The sequence below is a fragment of the Salmo trutta genome, chromosome 6, assembly GCF_901001165.1.
Source record: "Salmo trutta chromosome 6, fSalTru1.1, whole genome shotgun sequence".
Lineage (NCBI taxonomy): Eukaryota > Metazoa > Chordata > Actinopteri > Salmoniformes > Salmonidae > Salmo > Salmo trutta.
This window is the reverse complement of record NC_042962.1, coordinates 45,209,492-45,234,811: the sequence shown is the minus strand read 5'-3', so window position 1 is coordinate 45,234,811 and position 25,320 is coordinate 45,209,492. Positions and strand designations below refer to the sequence as shown.

General features: G+C 42.5%; 1 protein-coding gene across 3 annotated transcripts in view; it reads left to right on the top strand.

Annotated features, from left to right (window-relative positions):
• LOC115196006 (anosmin-1) overlaps positions 1-24,145 on the top strand; it is a 29,024-nt gene extending 4,879 nt beyond the window's left edge. The window contains exons 3-15 of one of the 3 annotated variants that reach the window (XR_003878792.1): positions 2,891-2,950; positions 3,279-3,501; positions 3,804-3,988; positions 4,180-4,309; positions 4,867-5,078; positions 5,782-5,914; positions 9,782-9,913; positions 10,626-10,714; positions 10,848-11,016; positions 11,273-11,496; positions 11,923-12,064; positions 12,950-13,930; positions 23,505-24,144. Coding sequence is in view for 2 of the 3 variants with exons in the window: in XM_029756437.1 (XP_029612297.1) it covers positions 2,891-2,950; positions 3,279-3,501; positions 3,804-3,988; positions 4,180-4,309; positions 4,867-5,078; positions 5,782-5,914; positions 9,782-9,913; positions 10,626-10,714; positions 10,848-11,016; positions 11,273-11,496; positions 11,923-12,064; positions 12,950-12,989; positions 23,551-23,557 (1,746 nt within the window). In the remaining variant the exon portion in view is untranslated. Of the gene's footprint in view, positions 1-2,890; positions 2,951-3,278; positions 3,502-3,803; positions 3,989-4,179; positions 4,310-4,866; positions 5,079-5,781; positions 5,915-9,781; positions 9,914-10,625; positions 10,715-10,847; positions 11,017-11,272; positions 11,497-11,922; positions 12,065-12,949; positions 14,197-23,504 lie in introns of those variants that run through there. The other 2 variants (XM_029756437.1, XM_029756435.1) reach the window with 2 other exon arrangements.
• Positions 24,146-25,320: the final 1,175 nt, after the last annotated feature.

Here is a 25,320-nt window from a genome sequence, read left to right as displayed (position 1 = left end):
CAGTTGGGATGATGTGGCCCTAAGGACTAAAAATAAGGCTGAAATGGCACCCTATTCCATATATAGTGCACTACTTTTGAATGCACACCACATGAATGCATCTTCCACCACAGACATGACCATGTTAAATAATGCACAGTGTTAGTACTACAGAGAGGTGGCTTGTCCTCTTGAGAAAGACTTTGGAACCCCCTCAAAGCCTGTTCAATTTGTAGAAACAGGAAGGGAGAGACAAATGCTTTCCTCCAGGGAGGGTGTCGTCTGGGCACTGAATCAAACACTGTTGTGTGCTACAGTACAGCCAGGGCGCATCCCAAAATGGCACGCTTTTCCCTAAGTAGTGCATTTATTTTGACCAGGGCCCATATGGCGCTGGTCAAAAGGAGTGCACTATATAGAGAACAGGCTACCGTTTGGGAAGCGGGCTCAGTCTCCCCCAACCCAACAGAATAGCAGCGTTATGCTCGGTCAGCAGAGAAGTCACTGAGGCCATTATTTACCGTTGTTCACAAAGGAAACGGTTCACTCCTGTCCTACTACATCCTGAAATGGCCATGTGCTTTTCCTGTTTTCCCGGGTTCCTTTGTAAAACAGAGCAGGTTTTCCTGTGTTCAAAATTAAGAGTAAGCATTATTGACTTTGAAATGTATATCAGATTTATGCCATCAAGGGGTAACACTCCGTTGTCTTTTGCCATCAGTGGAAGAGAGTCCTTAGGTGTTCTGTAAATTCCTAGACATTCTATCAGAGTCCTAGAACTCTGCTTTATTTGCGTTCGGTTGCAAGTGGAAAGGAATGCTTGGTTTGAGTTTGAAATGGGGCAGAAAATGGAGCGTAGCCGAGGCACAATAAGAACGAGGAGACGGGAGTCTGAGCGTCAGTTGGGATTAGAGGAAGAATCTCAAGTTGGAGACCAGAGAAGGGCGATAAGAGATGACAGGACAGGGACTCTCAGAGTACAGCATGGCACTCGGCTATGGCAGGGAGCCGAGGATCTAGACGCTATGGGAGAGCTTTAGACATGCATTACGTTGTAGTATGGAGGGACTGTAGGAGAGAGGAAAGCAAGGACAGGGTACTACAGGAGAGTAGAGGGGTAAGAGAGAGCTAGCTGAATGTATGAGTATGTGTTACTGAATGGGAAAGGGTACAACGTCAGGCTTTAGCAGTTTCAGGATGTTCCTTCTATAGAAGTAGCAGTGGGGCCTGGGGCGAGCTCGGCAGGGTCTCCGCATTTCCCCCTCCATAAAGTGGGCACCTCAGCTGCATTTAAACGTGTGCCTCCTTCCTTCACATTATTCAGAGTTTCCGACAACTACCAACACTTTCCACCCCACACACACACACACACACACGCTCACACACACACACTTGTTCATGTTTTCACAGCAACTGAAGATAAATGTGTTTCCCACTCTAATTCCGACCAAAACGTTGCCCCTGGATAACTCCAATCTTCACGCCTTGAAAACTTTCAACAACGCATTACATGGCTGAGGTTTTCTCTAGAAGGTTGTAGGAGTGTATTGGACATGCTGTTATACTTGTGTCAAGGCATAAGTAAGTAAAAAATAATAACCATAAGCATACCGAGTTTATATACTGAACACAAATGTAAACGCAGTGTTGGTCCCATGCTTCATGAGCTGAAATAAAAGACCCCAGAGATTACCAAGACAATCCATCCACCTGACGTGGCATATCAATAAGCTGATTAAACAGCATAATTACAAAAGTACACTTTGTGCTGGGGACAATAAAAGGCCACTCTAAAATGTGCAGTTTTGTCACACAACACAATGCCACAGATGTCTCAAGTTGCGGGAGTCTGCAATTGGCATGCTGACTGCAGGAATGTCCACCAGAGCTGTTGCCAGAGAATCGAATGTTCATTTCTCTACCATAAGCCGCATCCAACATCTTTTTAGAGATTTTGGAAGTACGTCCAACCGGCCTCACAACCGCAGACCACTTGTAACAACGCCAGCCCAGAACCTCCACATCCTGTTTCGGGATCGTCTGAGACCAGCCCCCCGGACAGCTGAGAAATACTCCTCAGTTTCATGTCTGTGATAAAGCCCTTTTTGTGGGCAGAAACTCGTTCTTATTGGCTAGGCCTGGCTCCCAAGTGGGTGGGCCTATGCCCTGCCAGGCCCACACATGGCTGTGCCCCTGCCCAGTCATGTGAAGTCTATAGATTAGGGCCTAATTTATTTATTTAAATTGACTGATTGCCTTATATGAACTGTAACTCAGTAAAATCATTGAAATTGTTGCATGTTGCATTTATATTTTGGTTCAGCATAGTTGCACCTAGAAAAAGAGTGACATCAAATGGATATTGTTACTGTAATATGGTAACTTTCAAATTACCCCTAGATGCAACATTCCCCACTGCCTTTCCTCCATAGCTACCAACCACTGTGTTTCATTGCAGCATGAAATTGGAAATGTGAATATTCCCCTGGGCAGTCTAGCCTGGTTTACTCATGCAGGAAGAGTGTCTCTCAGGGGACAAGGACAGCAGTACAGATCTACAAGCTGCTACAGGAAGCACATAGTTAACAAACACACTTTGGAAGAGTGGTTTTCTTTGATTTTCAAACATCCTATTTATTTCTCTTATAATGATGTTCCCCAAATTAAATGTAGGTCCAGCAACCGGCTGTCAAGTTCTTTTAGCTGTTCTCTCCTCGAGAGTCAGGAACACCAAGGCCACAGATGTCAGATACATACAAAGATTCATCCCAATAAACCTCAAACTGCTTAAAGTTAGTGGCAACCATGGTGACACGTTTTTACTGTAATAAGCTGCTTCAGAAATCCCCTGTGGTGGCATGGAAGGTGTAACAAGCCCTTACCTCCATCTCTGTTTCTCTCACCTTCAAAGTGCCTGGAACCCTGCAAGGCCTCCTGGGACCTGAAGAGCCAGTGCCGGGAGCTTTGTGAGGTATGATGACTTTTTGACAGCCTCCCATTTCGTTAAGTTAGGGGGGAGGAACGCGCTGAGGAGAGGCCTCATGTTGAGAGGCTAAATTAGTAGAGTTCGGTTCAGATTCTCCTCCATAGGATTTTTTTCATCAAACGTAATCAGACACAGACATCTTCTACCTCCGTGCTTCCTCAATTTCCTTACTCAGTCAAACGTAATCAGAAACTGATCTTTTTCCTACAGTTTCTTCACAGTTTTTCCTAAAGTTTTTTTTGGTCATGTTATTTTAGTAGTAAAAGCATCTGTGCTTTCTAACACTCTTCTCTATCTCAATCCTCCACCCCAGCGCTCATTTCCCAAGAAGCACTGGGAGTGTGTGACGAGTTGTGAGTTCCTGCGCTCGGTGGTGGCAGTCAAGCAGGGTGACTGCCCTGCCCCTGAAAAGGCCAGCGGATTCGCGGCGGCGTGCGTGGAGGGCTGCGAGAAGGACGGAGAGTGCTCTGCCCAGAAGAAGTGCTGTTCCAACGGCTGTGGGCACACCTGCCAACCTCCCAAGAACCTTTACAAAGGTACAGCAACCTCCAGTACACACAGTAGAAACTACAGTATGTCCATTTTTTGTTGGTTGGTTACAACCAATATATTATCTGCAACCAATTTGTGGGCCAATTCAAAGATGAGAAAAAAAATTGAACTTTTGCATAGATAATTTACTGATGTCATGTAAGGTTTGAATCTAACTATGTGAAAAATCTGTCTGTGCCCTTGAGCAAGGCACTTAACCCTAATTGCTCTGGATAAGAACGTCTGCTAAGTGACTAAAATCGAATGATCACACGTGACGTTGAAATGATCCACCTCACCCTTCCAGGAGCCCCTCTGAAGCCCAGGAAGGAGCTGAGTTTTGAGGAGCTGAGGTCTGGTCAGATGGAGGTGAGCTGGTCCACCCGATTCAACGTGTCGGCCGAGCCGGTCATCTACGTGCTCCAGAGGAGGTGGAACTACGGGATCCAACCCAGCGAGGACGCTGCTACACAGTGGGAGGTGGTAGCTCAGGTTAGTCAGCCTTTTTGGGGATGCTTACTTATTGCTACTGTATTTAGTTGATTATAAAGGGACAAATGAATGTAATCTACTTAGAATTCAAAGTGTGGCAATGTTTTGATTGTTCATGAAGTTAAACAACGCTCCGTCTCTGTTTTATGCCTTCTCTCTCTCTCTCACGCTCTCTTGCGCTCTCTCTCTAGACCACGGAGGTGAAAGCGCGGCTGGCTGATATCCGGGCAGGCCGGTGGTACCAGTTCAGAGTGGCAGCAGTGAACGTCCACGGGACCAGAGGGTTCACCACTCCCAGTCGCCACATCCACACCAAGAAAGGTCAGGCAGAGTGTCTGTGTTTGTGTGTGTCTGCTTGCGTGTGTATGTGTGTGAGGCTGGCTTAATCACCCTGGGGTGATATTGCACTGACTGTAATGAAGATGAATACAGACTAATTACATTGGCTTCTGGCCATTTCTGAAGTGCTGTATTGTGCTTTAGTCCCTTAGAGCTGTAATACCTTCCAGTCAATATATGAATATCTTTAATAGACAGTTACTAAAGCTTCATGTATTTGGCAGCTGTAATGTCATTAACATTTTCACTGCAGTGGGCCAAATCAGGGTCACACAGATTCTTAGTAGTCTTAAACAAACCATCTTTGAAACACAAGTATACACCTCACACACATGGTTATGGGCTTAAAAAAAGAATCAACCATGTCAGATATAGACTTGAAATGTATTACATTTTGAGTTTGCATCCCAATATTACACTTTATATACATCACAGAAGACTGAAATATAACAAAACGCTTTGACATAGAAACACCGGAAACACTACTGATGTCTACGTCAGACCAATGACACCTGATTGATTAACGATGTCTTCCCCAGACCCCTCCAGCCCCCCTGCCCCATCTGAGCTGAGGATGTCCAACATGACCTTTGGCCCCGGCGGCAGGGCGGTGTCGGTCCGGCTGCGCTGGTCCATCCCCTCAGACTTAGATGTCCCTGTACACCACTACAAGGTGTCCTGGAGCTGGGCCACAGGCAGCACCGGGGCCACAGCACCACTTAAGACCAAGAGGAGGAAGATGGTCAATGGGGTAAGTCATAGAGTAAGTCCCCTACCCTGACATTTTGGGCCCATGGGGTAGGTCAGTCATACCAATAGAAATGGAATGACTTGCTCTGAGGGGCTTTGGCAGTCTAGTCATTCTATTTCTATGGTCATAGCCTCTACACTCTTAGGGGGAAAAAGTGCTATTTAGAAACTAAAAGGGTTCTTCGGCTTTCCCCATAGGATAACCCTTTTTGGTTCCAGGTAGAACCCTTTCCACAGTGGGTTCTACATGGAACCAAAAAGGGTTCTCCTATGGGGACAGCCGTAGAACCCTTTTGGAACTCTTTTTCTACCCTGACATGTAGGCACTCATTAACATGGGACATTCCCTGGGACAATGTACAGTGGAAGCCTGTTCTTTCTTTCCTCAAGCCACAAATGTAATGGAAGGATAAACAATGGCAGTGTGTGGCTTTGATGCCATAAACTCTCCAATCGGATGGTGCTTAGTGCTTACACACCAAACCAAGCAATTGTATAGTTGTCGCCTCTGGCAAATGAATCGCAAATCGATGCTATTAAATAGCCAAAATCTGCATTAGCTCATGTATGTTTTGGAAAATGAACATTTCCGACAAGTTATGCTGTGGTTATTGGACCTACTTTGTACCTCTGTTGTGTGGATGCAGAGGACACAGAACGGTCTTCCTGACCCCATAACCCCTCTGTCCTTTGTACGTATCCAGGGGCAGAGCTATGTGGAGCTGGAGAGTCTGCGAGCTAACAGAAGTTACAGTGTGGAGCTACAGGCTGTGTCCTATTGGGGACAGACCCCACTGAAAAGTCCCAAAGCCACCCTGCACTTCAACACACGACACAGTACGTCAACAGACAATGCTTATCAGCTCCCAAATTCTGGGAACATTCTCAAAGATCCCAGGTTTTTCTAGAAATCCCAGTTGGAGGATTTACAGAATTTAGCAACTCCTATTAAATATTTACCCAGTATATTGAGGTTGGAAGCGTGATACACTACATGACCAAAAGTCTACTTGTCGAACATCTTATTCCAAAGTTGCTAGGGCTGTTACGGTGACCGTATTACCGCAACACCGCCGGTCACGAGTCATGACGGCAGTCAAATTCCACAAGGCCGTTTATCACAGTAATTAGGCTTCTCCAAGCTCTGATGCTGCTGATGGTCATTAATAGCCTACCAAATTTGCTAACTGCCTGGTACTCAGCATCAATGCAATTGTAATCGAAAATCTAATCAAACACTTCATGAGAGCCAATGAGCTCATATTGCGCAACATTTCAATAGGCTATGCAATTGTGTGAGAAAACAGTGATGGCCTCTACTAAAAAGAGGTGGATCCCATCAGCTTTTTATAGGCTAGGCCTACTATATTTATTTCTCAACTAATTTTAAGCACATTGCTTCTCTTTACAACAGGAGTATAGCCTACCTGGCTGGCATGAAAATTAACCACGGGGAAAAGCGTCCTCCATTCGCTATTTAAGTGCATAGATGACGTATTCTTTTCCACTGCCCCTGTTTTCGAGACGGGTGCATGATAATGGTCCATTTTAAGTCAAAACAAATTTAACACATATTATTTAGTATATGTAAAGACAAAATCATTAAATCAAGAATAGTCTGATGGGTGACAATATTAGCCTATCACTTGTGAATTGTACAATGATGCCCAGCACAAGAAACAATGCCTTTTTTTGAGACTTTTCCTAATCATAGTCACACACCTCATGTAGCCTAGCCCAAAGGCCTGTTTTGATAAGGTTTGTATCACAACTAAAGTGGCCAAATAACTTCTTAAAATGAAGCACATTAATCTGTTTTACAAGGGGTGTAGAGCCTAACTGGCATACTGTACATAAGCAGCGTGTGACTTTCAAGTTTGGCGGAAGATCATTGCCACGCGAAGGGGATGTCGTCGGGAAATTTGAGGCATTATCAAGTGCTCGTCAAATTCTGAATCAGAGACTGTGTGTACAGCCTGCGCAAAAAAACCAAGCAGAGCTCAACCTTTCACACAACTTAAAAAAATAAATAAATCATTAGTCTCATCGTGCAGCCTTAGAATGTATTAAAAATCAAAACTTATAGCCCAACGTCTGTATCACAACTAAAGTAACTCTAAATGAAGCATAAGAGGACCTGTTTTGTTGTTAACCGCTCAGCACAGAATAGCCGCATGTGCGCTCTCCCTCAAATCATTTGGAGAAAATATCCTGTCTATTTTATTCAGCTATGTTCAATTGTATTCTTCATACTATTAAATAATAAAAAATAATGTCACGGAATTCTAAGGAAATCTTGTCTGCTAAATGAACGAGTGTACTGTAGCCCACAGCCATATGACACACACACACACACTCACTCACTCACTCACTCACTCACTCACTCACTCACTCACTCACTATACATACACATGGATTTAGTACTGTAGATATGTGGTAGTGGTGGAGTAGGGGCCCGAGGGCACACAGTGCGTTGTGAAATCTGTGAATGTATTGTAATGTTTTAAAATTGTATAAACTGCCTTAATTTTGCAGGACCCCAGGAAGAGTAGCTGCTGCTTCGGCAGCAGCTAATGAGGAGCCGTAATAAATACAAATATGGCATAGCCAGATCAGGGCCTAACATAAGGACAACTCAGAGTATGCTATTCTGTTCTTCTGAAATAGACTACAGTTTTTTTAGACCTGTATAAAATAAATAATGGATTTATTGTGATGGTGTAGACTATATTACATGGATTTAGCGGACTTTTTAAAATGTAATGTTCCAAAGGTCTGAATCGGTGGCTTGTAGGCTATTCGTGGAAGCCAGGAGATGCTAAATGTGTTTATGTTAATTATCGGTCAATTACTGTGAGACCAGCAGTTATTTGCTTGACAATCACTGGCTGACAAAATTTCATGATTGCCACAGTTGAGAAATAAGTAGTTGGTCCCCCCTTCGCTGCTATAACAGCCTCCACTCTTCTGGGAAGGCTTTCCACTAGATGTTGGAACATTGCTGCGGGGACTTGCTTCCATTCAGCCGCAAGAGCATTAGTGAGGTCAGGCACTGATGTTGGGCGATCGGGCCTGGTTCACAGTTGGGGTTCCAATTCATCCCAAAGGTGTTCGATGGAGTTGCGGTCAGGGCTCTGTGCAGGCCAGTCAAGTTCTTCCACACCAATCTTGACAAATCATTTATTTTTTCCTTTTTTCTTACCCCTTTTTCTCCCCAGTTTTGTGGTATCCAATTGGTAGTCAGTCTTGTCTCATCGCTGCAACTTCCGTACAGACTCGGGAGAGGCGAAGTTCGAGAGCCGTGTGTCCTCTGAAACACAACCCAACCAAGCTGCACTGCTTCTTGACATAATGCCCACTTAACCCGGAAGCCAGCCGCACCAAAGTGTCGGAGGAAACACTGTCTGCGTGTACTGCCGGCCAACCCCTCCCCTAACCCGGACAAAGCTGGGCCAAATGTGTGCCGTCCCATGGGTCTCCCGGTCGCGGCCGGCTGACCCTGTATTCAAATCCAGAATCTCTAGTGGCACAGCTAGCACTGCAATGCAGTGCCTTAGACTACTGCGCCACTCGGGAGGCCAACAAACCCTTTCTGTATGGACCTCGCTTTGTGCACGGGGGCATTGTCATGCTGAAACAGGAAAAGGTCTTCCCCAAACTGTTGCCACAATAACGCACATAATTGTCTAGAATGTCATTGTATGCTGTAGCGTTAAGATTTCCCTTCACTGGAACTAATGGGCCTAGCCTGAACCATGAAAAATAGCCACAGACCATTATTCCTCGTCCACCAAACTTTACAGTTGGCACTATGCATTGGGGCAGGTCGCATTCTCCCGGCATCGGCCAAACCCAGATTCGTCAGTCGGACTGCCAGATGGTGATTCATCACTCTATAAAACGTATTTCCACTGCTCCAGAGTCCAATGGTGGTGAGCTTTACACCACTCCAGCTTGGCATTGTGCATGGTGATCTTAGGCTTGTATGCGGCTGCTCGGCCATGGAAACCCATTTCATGAAGTTCCCGACTAATAGTTATTGTGCTGACGTTGCTTCCAGAAGCAGTTTGGAACTCGGTAGTCAGTGTTGCAACCGAGGACAGGCGATTTTTTACACTCTTCAGCACTCTGCAGTTCCGTTCTGTGAGCTTGTATGGCCTACAACTTTGCGGCTGAGCCATTGTTTCTCCTAGACGTTTCCACTTCACAATAACAGCACTTACAGTTGACCGGGGCAGCTCTAGCAGGGTGGACATTTTACGAACTGACTTGTTGGAAAGGTGGCATCTTATGATGGTGCCACGTTGAAAGTCACTGAGCTCTTCAGTAAGGCCATTCTACTGCCAATGTTTGTCTATGGAGATTGCATGGCTATGTGATCGATTGTATACATCTGTCAACAATGGGTGTGGCTGAAATAGCCAAATCCACTAATTTGAATGGGTGTCCACATACTTTTGTGTATATATAGTGTATGTACATTGCCCTCTGTTCATGTCCCTGCTTATAATTATCTGGATTGACAGAAAAGGCTGATTGAGGATCTTTTTTTACTGAAGAATGTGTTTGTTTCCTGTAATTGTGTTTTGCTTTTCGTGTATTGATGTGTATACAGGGCTGATCTGTGTAAAAAAGGGAAATGTAGTGTATGTTTGCATCTGGTCTAACATCGCTTTGTTCCCATTTTCATTGTTCCACAATCAGGGCAGGAGCAGACGTCTGGCGCCCACTCGGTCCCCGTCCCCGAGGGCCTTATCCCTGATGTGTTGGATGTGGGCACCCCCTTCTACCAGGACGGCCAGCTGCAGGTCCGTGTCTACTGGCAGAGGAGCACAGGTATGCAGGGGGAAACCCAGACACAGCCACACACGCATGAATGAACGCACACATAGGAGCACACACACACACACAAGACTGGTTGCATGCACACACACACAAAGGCACGCATGTGTGCATGCACGCACCATTGCGCACACACACACATCCACACACACACACACACACATTTGATTTGGCCTTCGACAAGAATAGCAGTGTTGCTGAGGAAATAATCCTCTAACCACCACCTCCCTATCGTTGTGTAAACAGAGATTATCGTAAATGTACAGGCTGCTTGCTGGTAATTAAACACAAAACAAAAGGCTGTTTTCTTACAAGCTGATAAGATGCACAGAAGTACATCCTGAATCCTGTTCATGCAGGAACATGAGCACAGTAAGCTAGCATCGCTACCAAGGGCTCCCCACGGCGCACACACTGGGCTCCCCACGGCGCACACACTGGGCTCCCCACGGCGCACACACTGGGCTCCCCACGGCGCACACACTGGGCTCCCCACGGCGCACACACTGGGCTACGCAAAGAGCCAACTGAGGAACGGCTTCTCTTACATTTTGCGTCAAATAATCTGTTCTGTCTGAACAAGTTGAGCTGTATAGAAGTGAACTATTGACTCTAATTTTGAAAGGCCAATGTGTGCTTTGTCACCAATGTTATGCGATTGATTGATGAATGATTATTGATTGACACTACTTTCCATCTCTCTCAGATCCCACTGTAGTTCGGTATCGTGTCCAGTGGGTACCAGAGTACTGTGGACACAACCAGACCAAAGGAGTGGACAAGATCATCACACGGGTAACCAGTTTCATTGTCATACAACTGATTTATGGTGCAACTTCAAGTAAGACAAAGGGTAGCTATCTCTATTGGAGTTACAGTATAGGCTGCTCTCTTCATATCTGTGTCCACTGTCTTTAACCTCTTATAGGAGGGCTTTGCCAGCCTCCACGGCCTGCTCTTCTCCTGTAAGTACAGAGTGAACCTCCAGCCACTGGGCACCAAGGGACGTGCCCAGGCAGAAACCACCTTCTTCACCCCCTCATGTGCCACCATCAGGGCCAAGAGCCCCAAACACATAGCCTGTCCCGGCCAGGAAGGTGAGACACCACTGATCACCCAAAGAGGACTTTAATCATTTTGTCGTTGACCTATTGACCCTTCAATTCACATGTCCATTGGTGTACCTCTCTATGTTTGAGATCAACTACATTGAAGTCGGACTGTGCAGAATCACTGATCTACATATCACCTTGCATCCTAAATAACTAGTCAGTATGTGATCAAGATTTGAAATTCTGCGCGTCTCTTTTCTCAAACTGATCCCCTCAAACACTCTGTATGTTTGTCCCATAGGAGCTCCTCCTTCTCCCAAGGTGCTGTCCAAGGCAGAGAACCTGACCGCCTCCTTCATGGCCCACAAGGGTAACGTCACAGCTGTGTTTACATGGGAGGTGTCTACGCCACTCCCACCCCAACAGCTCCACGGGTTCCAGGTCACATGGGCGGAAGTGACCTCAGCCAGTCGCCATAACAACCTTCCCAACAGCCTAATCTCACAGTCCCAGATACTACCACCAGTAAGTCCATCAGTATAAACCCAAATAGTGCTGTCCCACTGGGCACAGATGTAAATTCAGCGTCTTTGCCACATAATAATTTCATTGAAATGACTTGGAAACAACGTCGATTCTACCAGTGTCTCCCCAGTGGGGTGCCACCATAACTGGAAACCCATATCAACTCAAGGAATTAGCCCACCTTTATGCAACATCTGACCATTTGTCTCAGTAAATCAAAATCCCTGCAATAACCAACAAATGTCAAAGTAATCCATCTTAATTTTCACAAATTCCCATGATTTGTTGCGGTTTAAATAAGTAGCGTCACGGCAAAGGGTGGATGTAGAGTAAGGTGACCAAAACATCCATATAGGAAAAAGCCAACCAGCTCCCCCTTTTCACAGTTAATGAGCCCCTGTCTTGCTGTCTTCCCTCTTCTCTCAGGAGCGTAATGTCCTGGTAGTGTCAGGTCTGCAGCTAGCCACCCCCTACAGGCTGGAGATCCAGGTGATTGGAGCAGGAGGAGAGGGTCCTGCCACCATCAAGACTTTTTGCACTCCCACCACCTCACCAGTCCAGCAGCACAGTAAGATCATTGATTGGATTATCTTGCTCTTTTCCAGATGTTAAAAGAGATTTACAATGAGAATACGCACATGCATAACCACTGATAACTGATGTTCTCTTAAATATGGCCAGTTTGATAGGTGATAGAAAATGTCATGTAAAAAAAATGGGTGATGTTGCAGTCTGACTACGGTTGCAAAGGGAGAGCATATTACTGGAAACTTTCGAAGTCTACCGGTAAACTACCATAATTTTGGTAACTTTCAAGGAACGTATGGAATTTTACAAGATGACATCTAGATGCCTTTTTGGGTGCCGCCGACTATCACAGGTGTCTGTAATTATCTCTGGCCCTCTGTGTGGCCTCGTGTAAAATATATTACAAAAAATCCAATAAGATGATTTTAAAATATAAAGACAAAGTTATAAAACATTATAAATATAAACCAACTTAGTAAATGTATGTGTTTAATATGAGGATTTCAGCATGAAATATCCTTTATATTTTTTACACACTTATTTAATTGACTATATCAATATGTTTTTGTTGTAAATGTTTTGAGTACAAACTGGTTGTAGTTGTGAAAAAAGACAATAGTTGGAAGAGTTCCTGAGTTAATTTAAAATAATGTCATTGTTGATTAGATGCTTTTTTTTTTCAATAATGATGCTATTTTCTCTTGAACCATGTGGCCTATCCACTAGAAACTCATGGACAATATGGACACAGATATAATAAATGTATACTTTATATATGAATAAAAATGTTTGTTATTCAAGTATAAATCACCAAAGTTGCCATACCTGTTAATTACCATTATTACTGAAGAATCTGGTAAATAATTACCGGTAGCTTTGCAACCCTAACTCTGACCGTATCGTTGACTTGTTTGGCCTATCTCAGGACCTAGACTCCGGACCCAGCACCAGCCCAACATAGAGAGGCACTGACCAGAGCTGACCAGACTGCACAGAACTAACCTCCCAGACTCAGGACACTGGAGAACAGCCACCAACAGAAGAGAGAAGGGTCCTCTTTCAGACGTTACTCAGTCATGCCTCTACTGCTGTATCCACACTCTACCAATCAAAGAAATTGCTAACAAGTAGCCCACTGATAAACAGTTCACCCAACCCTTCAATGAGGGAATGCTTCTGAATTTTGCATGTGGATGTGAGTCGTTATACAGTAGATTAAGATTCCTTAGAGACCTTGGCTTTGCATGTAAAATCCTAGTGTTTCTGGCATGAAATTATTGTACTACCTCCCTCTCTCCGACAAATAGACAATGACTTGTCACTGTTAATTAATACTTTTTTTAAATATAAAAGTGATATTATTTTACGTTTTAATAGGCTGAAGATGTCATTTTGTGCCCCAACTCATGTACTGTAAATGCTGTACATACAGTTAGTGTCTATAATTTATTTATGTCTACAGTGGTTTATTTGTATGTATTACTGTACACAGTTGTCTTTGTGTTACTTTTGACTGTGTATGTTCTTTCCAGTTCACCCTTTTGTAAACTGACATACCCTGTATAGAGATGTATAAGTAAATTCCATGTCAAAAGTGTCGTGTCTGTGCATATTTTATACTGTATGGTTCAAAAGTCCATAGTTATAAACCAGAGAAAATGAACGACCATTGTGTTTCTATTGACATGATAGCTTGTTTGGTGTGCAAACAAAAGGTTAGCTAGTGAAACATCGGTCTCCTGAGGACGTGTGGAAATACAAACACACCACCCGGCAACGCAGTCTGTCAGTGTTCTATACCCATGGTGCATGGCGTCACACTTATTCCCATTCAACCGGGTCGCTGTGTTTCTGCCTGTCTAACTACTGTATGTGTGCACATGCGTCTGAATATGACTCTGCTATGGTATCTATCTCTCTTATTTATATACATTTTGCATCTTTGGGGTCCTTTAACTATTTAGTTTTAGCCTATGAGGGAGTTGTTGGTTCAAGCATTGAAGCCATCCTTACTGCTCTGTTAATGCTGATTTAATTTGCTATCTATAATTTTAATTCTATCTTTAATTTGCTATCATCCACAATTTTTATGCGAGTAAAGTCATGACAGCTGTGATGGAAGCAGGAATTTTCTGTAAAATTTTATAAATTTACATAAATGCCAACAGATCATTTATTCGTTCGACATGGTGGAATCTTTTTGTTTCGGTCAAATGTATTATACGACAAATGGTGGTGGAAATGCCTTTAATACGGAATTATTGATATAATAGCCATCATATGGAAGTAAACTTGTGGTCCTGCCACTACAATTCAGGAAACCTGGCAGTTTAACTTGGGCTAAAGATTAAATAATGATGAACTTCACAGGGTGGTGAAAATGCATTGTATGAGCTTGATGCTCCTTTCCAATAAATGTCGAGGGTCTTATTCTGGTGACGTGGTGATCGACGCTTGACAACCGTTTTGACAAATAAAAACATTCTCGCTCTTATCCATAATCTCTTCATGTAGACTAGCCTACCCGCACTCTATCTGCGAGCTGTTGGCTACATTGCACGTGCTAAAACCAGAGTAGGCACATTTGCTATTTACAATGTCAGTGATAAAAACTATCCATAGAGTTGAAATGCAATGGAAACACATTGAACACTAGATTTATATTTGGTACATGAAAACTTCAGCTAAAAAGTATATTTGTGTGCACTATGTCATCACGCACTGTTTTTTTGTATCTGCAACAAGTCAGTTTGATGGAAACAACTTGTGGGAAAATGCGCATATTTTCTTTATGCAGATCTGAGAATATTCATATTAAAATCTGTCTCCAATTGAATGTGAACCTAGTTTATGGCAGGCAGTGGAGGCTCCTCAGAGAAGGAAGGGGAGGACCATCCTCCTTGGTGAATAAATAAATATAAAAATGTAAAAACATTAGTTATAATTTTTCAATAAAACTATACTAAATATATTCACGTCCCCAAATAATTGACTAAAACATACTGTTTTGCAATGAAGGTCTACAGTAGCCTAAACAACACTGTAGGGTAGCACCATTGTGTAGCCAGAGGAAAGCTAGCTTCCGTCCTCCTCTTGGTACATTGACTTCAATACAAAACCTAGGAGGCTCTTGGTCCTCACCCCCTTCCATAGACTTACACAGTAATTATGACAACTTCCGGGGGATGTCCTCCAACCCATCAAAGCTCTTGGAGCATGAACTGACATGTTGTCCACCCTATCAAAGGATCAGAGAATGAATCTAGTAGTGAAAGCATAAGCTACAGCTAGCTAGCACTGCAGTGCATAACATTTGGTGAGTAGTTGACTCAAAGAGAGAGAAAGACAATAGTTTAACAGTTTTCAACAAATTCAATAAAGGAGAAGCAAGAGAGAGAGAGAGTGGGAGAGAGATTTAATCATTATTTTTTCACTTTCAGTTTCACTTAGCTAGCAAATGCACATGGCTAGTTAAGCTTACTCAAACAACCGGCTCAAACAGAGGGATACTATGTTAGCTAGCTGGCTATGACTATTCAACACAACACTGGAATTCTTCCAAGTGAAGGTAAGCTTTTAGTTTTATTAATTTATTGCCATGGGGCCCGCTGGTGTAACTGCTAAACTGCTTACTGACTGTACACTGCCTGATTGTAGCGGGTTTACTAACACATTAGTTCTGTTAGTTATGTTGACTAGGACGTTACTTTAGCTAATATGGGGACAAAGATGTAGGCTGTGTGCAGCGGTTTTGATATGATTTGGTTGGAGATGTTTTTTTGCATGGTCACACAGCTGATGTGTTCTGCATTGAAGTCCACAAACAAAGGGAAAAGGTGAGAGGAGGAGAGTGCATAGATGCGAGAAGCAATATTTTAGTATCATGTAGTAGCCTAAACCTATTGATGTTACATTGAACTGGGTGAATGGAATATGAATGACAGTCATCCAATATGCTGTAATAGAAACAAGGCCTCCGTCATCGTAAGCGGCACTGACCGCCACTGATGGCAGGTAATGCTGTAAAACACTTGAACAGTAAACGGCTGAATGCTCTAGTGTACACTGTACTGGGAGTCCTGAAAGGCCTTGCTGCGAACATAACCACATCTATCCAGCTCCATCCTGGTTCGGGATTTATGACTGTTTGATGAGTATGGTCCCTCACGTTTATGACCTTCCCTAGGGAGAGAGGAAGAGAGAGAGAGAGAGAGAGAGAGAAAGGAGGTAGACAAATAGAGATAGAGGAAGGAGGATGAAGGAAAAAGGGAGAACACATGGGATATATATCAAAACAGTTTAGAAGGCATGGTTCAAGTATATAAATATATTTCACATATTTAATTGACTGTTTTAGCACCTAGCAACAAACGTCAATATCCTAGCAACTAATTAACTTCAAAATATACAGTACCAGTCAAAAGTTTGTACACACCTACTCATTCAAGGGTTTTTCTTTCTTTTTTACTATTTTCTACAGTGTAGAATAATAGGGAAGACATCAAAACTATGAAATAATACATATGGAATCATGTAGTAACCAAAAACATGTTAAACAAATCAAAATATATTTTAGATTTTATATTCTTCAAAGTAGCCAACCTTTCCCTTGATGACAGCTTTGCACACTCTTGGCGTTCTCTCAACCAGCTTCATGAGGAATGCATTTCTAATAGTCAAGAAGGAGTTCCCACATATGCTGAGCACTTGTTGGCTGATTTTTCTTCACTCTGCGGTCCTACTCATCCCAAACCATCTCAATTGGGTTGAGGTCAGGTGATTGTGGAGGCCAGGTCATCTGATGCAGCACTCCATCTCTCTCCTTCTTGGTCAAATAGCCCTTACACAGCCTGGAGGTGTGTTTTGGGTCATTGTCCTGTTGAAAAACAAATGATAGTCCCACTAAGCGCAAACCAGATGGGATGGCGTATTGCTGCAGAATGCTGTGGTAGCCATGCTGGTTAAGTGTGCCTTGAATTCTAAATAAATCACAGACAGTGTCACCAGCAAAGCAACCCCCACACCATCACACCTCCTCCTCCATGCTTCATGTTGGGAACCACACATGCGGAGATCATCCGTTCACCTACTATGCATTTCACAAAGACACGGCGGTTGGAACCAAACATCTCAAATTTGGACTCATCAGACCAAAGGACAGATTTTCACCAGTCTAATGTCTGTTGCTCGTGTTTAGTGGCCCAAGCAAGTCTTTTCTTCTTATTGGTGTCCTTTAGTAGGGGTTTCTTTGAAGCAATTCAACCATGAAGGCCTGATAGACGCAGTCTCCTCTGAACAGCTGATGTTGAGATGAGTCTGTTACTTGAACTCTGGGAAGCATTTATTTGGGCTGCAATTTCTGAGGCTGGTAACTCTAATGAATGTATCCTCTACGGCAGAGGTAACTTTCTTTCCTGTGGCCGTCCTCATGAGAGCCAGGTTCATCATAGCGCTTGATGGTTTTTGCGACTGCACTTGAAGAAACTTTCAAAGTTCTTGAAATTTTCCGCATTGACTGACCTTCATGTCTTAAAGTATTGATGGACTGTCGTTTCTCTTTGCTTATTTGAGCTGTTGTTGCCATAATACGGACTTGATTTTTTATCAAATAGTGTTAAGTTCTATATACCAACCCTACCTTGTCACAACACAACTGATTGCCTCAAACTGATATAGGAATTTATATGATTTATAATGACTAAAGTATTCCACCCTGAAACGTATGATGAATTAGAATTATAAGACTGTAATTCTCTTATGTGTGTGCATAGGACAAGTTAAGACTTTACTATTTATCAATGTAAGTGAGACATGTAAGGAGAAGAGGAACTTTAGACAGACAACTTGTGACAGGCAACTGTGAAACTGATAACAGGAAGAAGGTCTCCCCACCCAGGGAGGGGAGAAACCTTTAGGCTTGCAGTAGATTATGAAACATATTGAAGCAATGTATTTGTTGGAAAATTCTTGTAAATAGCATTGACAGTGTTAGAGAAGAGGAGGGGCATTTATAAGGGGTATGGTATGACCAAATGTGAGGTATAAAAGGCTATGTGCATAGTATGATTTTCAGAACGTTCTCTGAATAAATTTCTGACCTATTGCAGACTGGGACTTTGTCTAATTCTTCATTAACCGGGGATTTACAACCCCTGGGAATTATTCAAAGCTTAAGTGATAGTTGAGTTCACAACATTGGGATGAAAATTCTCGTGACACAAACGCATTAAGAATGAAAGATATTCCGACAAATGAACTTTTAACAAGGCACACCTGTTAATTGAAATGCATTCCAGGTGACTACCTCATGAAAGCTGGTTGAGAGAATGCCAAGATTGTGCAAAGCTGTCATCAAGTGAAAGAGTAGCTACTTTGAAGAATCTCAAAAATAAAATATATTTTGATTTGTTTAACACTTTTTTGGTTACTACACGATTCCATGTGTGTTATTTCATAGTTTTGATGTCTTCACTACTATTCTACAATGTCGAAAATAGTAAAAATAAAGAAAAACCCTGGAATGAGTAGATGTGTCCAAACTTTTGACGGGTACTGTACGTTTTACGGACACAATCTATTTTACAATAGTTACATTTTGTTTGTTTTTAGTCCTGTCCTTCCGCTACCCTCAACCCCTCCCAACTATCTCTTAGCACTATCCATATTGGATTTCTATTTTCCATATATATTTTTTACTGTGCTGTGATTCTTCACAAAAGTTCTGAACATTTTTATTCTTATAGTTTCTACAGAAATTAAATTAAATATTTGTTTTTTTTCTAAAAGTATTATTATATTATTGATCGATTGACTATGACTTTTCAAACCACCCAGTTTTGCTATCTGCGGCATTAGCTCCAGGTAAATGTTGCAATTCTTCCGCCATTCCTTGACCTGTGACCAAAAACAAGCTACATATGGACAGTACCAAATTGAATGATTAAGGTTGTATCCCCCATAATACAGTGCCTTCAGAAGGTATTCACACCCCTTGATTTTTTCCCACATTTTGTTAGGTTACAGCCTTATTCTAAAATTGATAAAATTGTTTTTTTTCCATCATCAATCTACACACAATACCCCATAATGACAATGCAAAAACTGTTTAAAAAATACATTCTGCTAAATTATTGATAATAAAAAACAGAAATATCACATTTATATAAGTACTCAGACCCTCTACTCAGTATTTTGTTGAATCACCTTTGGCAGCAATTACAGCCTTGAATCTTCTTGGGTATGACGCTACAAGCTTGGCACAACAGTATTTGGAGAGAGTCTCCCATTCTTCTCTGCAGATCCTCTCAAGCTCTGTCATGTTGGATCGGGAGTGTTGCTGCACAGCTATTTTCAGGTCTCTCCAGAGATGTTCGATCGGGTTCAAATCCGGGTTCTGGCTGGGCCACTCAAGGACCTTCAGAGACTTGTCCCGAAGCCACACCTGCATTGTCTTGGCTGTGTGCTTAGGGTCGTTGTCCTGTTGGAAGGTGAACCTTCGTCCCTGTCTGAGGCCCTGAGCCCTCTGGAGCATGTTTTCATCAAGGATCTCTTTGTACTTTGCTCTGTTCATCTTTGCCTTGATCCTGACTAGTCTCCCAGTCCCTGCCGCTGAAAAACACCTCCACAGCATGCTGCTGCCACCACCATGCTTCACTGTAGGGATGGTGCCAGGTTTCCTCCAGAGATGATGCTTGGCATTCAGGCCAAAGAGTTTCATCAGACCAGAGAATCTTGTTTCTCATGGTCTGAGAGTCTTTAGGTGTAATTTGAGCTGTCATGTGGCGTCCGTCATGCCACTCTACCATAAAGTCCTGATTGGTGGAGTGCTGCAGAGATGGTTGTCCCTCTGGAAGTTTCTCCCATTTCCACAGCGGAACTCTAGAGCTCTGTCAGAGTGACCATCGGGTTCTTGGTCACCTCCCTGAGCAAGGCCCTTCTCCCCCAATTGCTTAGTTTGGCCGGGCGGCCAGCTCTAGGAAGAGTTTTGGTGGTTCCAAACTTCTTCCATTTAAGAATGATGGAGGCCACTGTGTCTTGGGGACCTTCAATGCTGCAGACATTTTTTGCTACCCTTTTCTAGATCTGTGCCACGACACAATCCTATCTCGGAGCTCTACAGACAATTACTTCGACCTCATGGCTTTTTTTCTCTGACATGCACTGTCAACTGTGGGTCCTTATACAGACAGCTGGGTGCCTTTCCAAATCATGTCCAATCAATTGAATTTACCACAGGTGGACTCCAATCAAGTTGTATAAACATCTCAAGGATGATCAAATCAAATCAAATGTATTTATATAGCCCTTCTTACATCAGCTGATATCTCAAAGTGCTGTACAGAAACCCAGCCTAAAACCCAAAACAGCAAGCAATGTAGGTGTAGAAGCACGGTGGCTAGGAAAAACTCCCTAGAAAGGCCAAAACCTAGGAAGAAACCTAGAGAGGAACCAGGCTATGAGGGGTGGCCAGTCCTCTTCTGGCTGTGCCGGGTGGAGATTATAAAAGCACATGGCCTAGATGTTCAAATGTTCATAAATGACCAGCATGGTCAAATAATAATAATCATAGTAGTTGTCGAGGGTGCAACAAGTCAGTAACACAAGAGTAAGTGTCAGTTGGCTTTTTCATAGCCGATCTTTGAGAGTATCTCTACCGCTCCTGCTGTCTCTAGAGAGTTGAAAACAGCAGGTCTGGGACAGGTAGCACGTCCGGTGAATAGGTCAGGGTTCCAGCAGGTCTGGGACAGCAGGTCTGGGACAGGTAGCACGTCCGGTGAACAGGTCAGGGTTCCATAGCTGCAGGCAGAACAGTTGGAACTGGAGCAGCAGCACGGCCAGGTGAACTGGGGACAGCAAGGAGTCATCAAGCCAGGTAGTCCTAAGGCATGGTCCTAGGGCTCAGGTCCTCCGAGAGAGAGAAAAAAAGAAAGAGAAAGAGAGAATTAGAGAGAGCATATTTAAATTCACACAGGACACCGGAAAAGACAAGAGAAATACTCCAGATGTGACAGACTGACCCTAGCCCCCCGACACATAAACTACTGCAGCATAAGTACTGGAGGCTGAGACAGGAGGGGTCAGGAGACACTGTGGCCCCATCCGATGAAACCCCCGGACAGGGCCAAACAGGTAGGATATAACCCCACCCACTTTGCCAAAGCACAGCCTCCACACCACTGGAGGGATATCTCCAACCACCAACATACCATCCCGGGACAAGGCCGAGTATAGCCCACAAAGATCTCCGCCACGGCACAGCCCAAGGGGGGGCGCCAACTCAGACAGGAAGACCACGTCAGTGACTCAACCCACTCAAGTGACGAACCCCTCCCAGGGGTGGCATGGAAGAACACCAGTAAGCCAGTGACTCAGCCCCCGTAATAGGGGTAGAGGCAGAGAATCCCAGTGGAAAGAGGGGAAACCGGCTAGGCAGAGACAGCAAGGGCGGTTCGTTGCTCCAGCCTTTCCGTTCACCTTCACACCCCTGGGCCAGACTACACTTAATCATAGGACCTACTGAAGAGATGTGTCTTCAGTAAAGACTTAAAGGTTGAGACTGAGTCTGCGTCTCTCACATGGGTAGGCAGACTATTCCATAAAAATGATCAATGGAAACAGGAGTCTCATAGCAAAGGATCTGATTACTTATGTAAATTCAAAATTCAAAAAAACTGTTTTAGCTTTGTCATTATTGGGTATTGTGTGTACTTTGCTGATGATTTTTTTTGGTTACATTCAATGCATTTATAATACGGCTGTAATGTAACAAATGTGGAAAAAGTCAATGGGTCTGAATACTTTACGAAGGCACTGTATATAACATTCTATTGGTTGAAAGAATTTTGTATAATAATTTAAATTGGGAAATTCTAAGTTTTGAATCTGACATTGTTTTGCATATCAATTCACAAACCATGTGCCATGGAATCATTACATCGAAAATCTCATCCCAACGACTTTGCAATCTATAGGGCACAGCTGTCATTTTTTTGGTCCTTAAATGAAACTGGTATATATTTTTATTTAAACCAATTTTGGTCTTTAATGCAGGGCTGACAGACAAGTTCCTTACTTTTCCCCCTTCCACTTGCCTCTTCCATTTTTGCGGTAACGCTGCAATTAGTTGGTTGTAATTTTGGGTAGAGCAGACATTTTCATATATTTTTGTTAGCTGCATGTGTGACATAACTCCACCAGTCCTATTTATGGTCAAATTTACAGAGTATACTTTTTTTTTTTTATGTACAGAAAAATTATGTTTTTTTTTACAATTAGTATATTTGAGTTTAACCACAGTATTTATTGTATTATTTGTTCTGTCGTTTCTGGTGGATTAAACTGAAATTGCAACCAACTTTCTATGGCTTGTTTTAAAAGTAGTGATATTTTGGAGATTATTTTGTTTTCAAATAACTGAAAGTGAGAGGTTGCAATCTGAATAAAGGGGAAAAAGCCATTCTTGAACATGGTGTGAGACATTTTTACTAATTTGCTAGCGAACCAGTTTGGATATTAATATTACTTTTGTTTGACTGATGCCTTTAGTGAGAGGTCTAATGCTTAAATATTTTATCATTTCTGCCATCTGAATTCATATTCATTATATAAATAGGCCCTTTTAATTTTGTCTGGCTTGCCGTTCCAAGTCAAATGGAATATCTTTTGCTTATATAATTTAAAAAACAGTTCGCTAGGTGTAGGCAAGACCATAAGCAGATAGGTAAACTGGAATATAACTAAGGAGTTATTCAGAATGATTTTTCCACAAATAGACAGGTATTTTCCTTTCCATAGTAGCAAGATCATTTCTTTCTTTTGGGATATGTATACCGAGTATGTCCACAGTATGTCCACCCGTCAGACCATTTTATTGGTAAACTACATTGTAATGTAAAAGTTGTATTTTTTTGTGATTAAATACTTAATATAGTACACATTTTTTGGATTTAATCCAGAGAGGTTAGAAAAAGTATCTAGTTCCTCCCTCATCTTAAATGGCACAGACCTCCACTGATTGGGGTTTAAAATGAAGGTTTCAGCATGAAATATCCTTTATATATATTTTTTTTTACACACTTTAATTTATTTGAATATGTCAATATGTCTATATTGTAAATGTTTTGCCACCAAACTGGTGAAAAAGTCATTAGTTGGAAGAGTAACAGAGTTAATTGAAAATAATACCATTGTTGATTAGATCCTTTTTTCACGAATTAGGCTATTTTCGCTTGGAACTATTTGATCTATCTACTAGAAATTCATTGACAATATGGATACAAATATAAAAAAATATATACTTTATATATGAATATTTTTTTTTAAGTATAAATGACCAATGTTACCACACATTGCCATAGATTACCTGGTAATTACCATTATTACCTAAGATGCCGTAATTTTGGTAAATTACTAGTAGGTTTGCAATACTAACCCTGACCTTACCGTTGACTTGTTTGGCCTATCTCAATGTGACCATTCAGGACCTAGACTCCGGAACCATCACCAGCACCAGCCCAACATGGAGAGGCACTGACCAGAGCTGACCAGACTGCACAGAACTAACCTCCCAGACTCAGGACACTGGAGAACAGCCACCAACAGAAGAGAGAAGGGTCCTCTTTCAGACGTTACTCAGTCATGCCTCTACTGCTGTATCCACACTCTACCAATCAAAGAAATTACTAACAAGTAGCCCACCGATAAACAGTTCACCCAACCCTTCAATGAAGGAATGCTTCGCATGTTTATGTCAGTCATTATACAGTAGATTAAGATTCCTTAGAGACCTTGGCTTTGCATGTAAAATCCTAGTGTTTCTGGCATGAAATGATTTGTATTACTATCTCCCTTTCTCCGACAAATAGACAATGACTTGTAAGTGTTAATTAATAAAACATTTAAATAAAAAAGTGATATTATTTTACGTTTTAATAGGCTGAAGATATTGTGTCCCAACTCTCATGTACTGTAAATGCTGTACATGCATTTTGTCAACAATTTATGTCTATAGTGGTTTATTTGCATGTATTACTGTGTTTGTTCGTTCCAATTCACCCTTCAGAAAACTGACATACTCTGTATAGAGATGTTTTAAGTAAAAATAAATTCCATGTCAAAAAGCGTCCTGTCTGTGCATAATGTATCTTACACTGTATGGTTCAAAAGTCCATAGTTATAAACCAGAGAAAATGAACGACCATTGTGTTTCAATTGACATGATAGCTTGTATGGTGTGCAAACAAAAGGTTAGCTAGTGAAACATCGGTCTCCTGAGGACGTGTGGAAATACAAACACACACACCACCCGGCAACGCAGTCTGTCAGCGTTCTATACCCATGGTGCATGGCGTCACACTTATTCCCATTCAACCCAGCCAACTGCTCTCTGTGTTTCTGCCTGTCTAAATACAGAATGTGTGCACATGCATCTGAATATGACTCTGCTATGGTCTCTCTCGCTCTATCCCTCTCTATTTTACGTCTTTGGGGTCCTTTACCTTTTTATTTTTATCCTATGAGGGAGTTGTTGGTTCACACATTGAAGAAAGCCATCCTTGCAGCTCTTTATGCTAATGCAGATATAATTTGCTGTCTATGGCATGTAACGGTATAAAACACTTGTATGAAAAGTAAACAGCTGAATGCTCTGGTAAACACTGTACTGGGAGTCTATTTAGTATAAGGAATGAATGGCCTTGCTGTGAACATAACCAACTCTATCCAGCTCCATCCTGGTTCAGAATTAATGACTGTGTTTTAAGACCGTGGTCCCTCTATGCCCTAAACACATTTATGACCTTCCCTAGAGAGACAGAGTGAGAGCAAGAGAGATAAGGCAGAAACATAGAGGGAGAGATGGCAAAAGAGAGGAGGAAGGAAGGAAGGAAGGAAGGAAGGAAGGAAGGAAGGAAGGAAGGAAAAAGGGAAAACATGGGATGTACAGTTGAAGTCGGATGTTTACATACACCTTAGCCAAATACATTTAAAATCAGTTTTTCACAATTCCTGACATTTAATCCTAGTAAAAATTCCAGAAGCTTCCCACTTGGCCCATTCCTCCTAACAGAATTGGTGTAACTGAGTCAGGTTTGTAGGCCTCCTTGCTCACGCATTCTTTTTCAGTTCTGCCCACAAATATTCCATAGGATTGAGGTCAGGGCTTTGTGATGGCCACTCCAATACCTTCACTTTATTATCCTTAAGCCATTTTGCCACAACTTTGGAAGTATGCTTGGGGTCATTGTCCATTTGGAAGACCCATTTGCGACCAAGCTTTAACTTCCTGACTGATGTCTT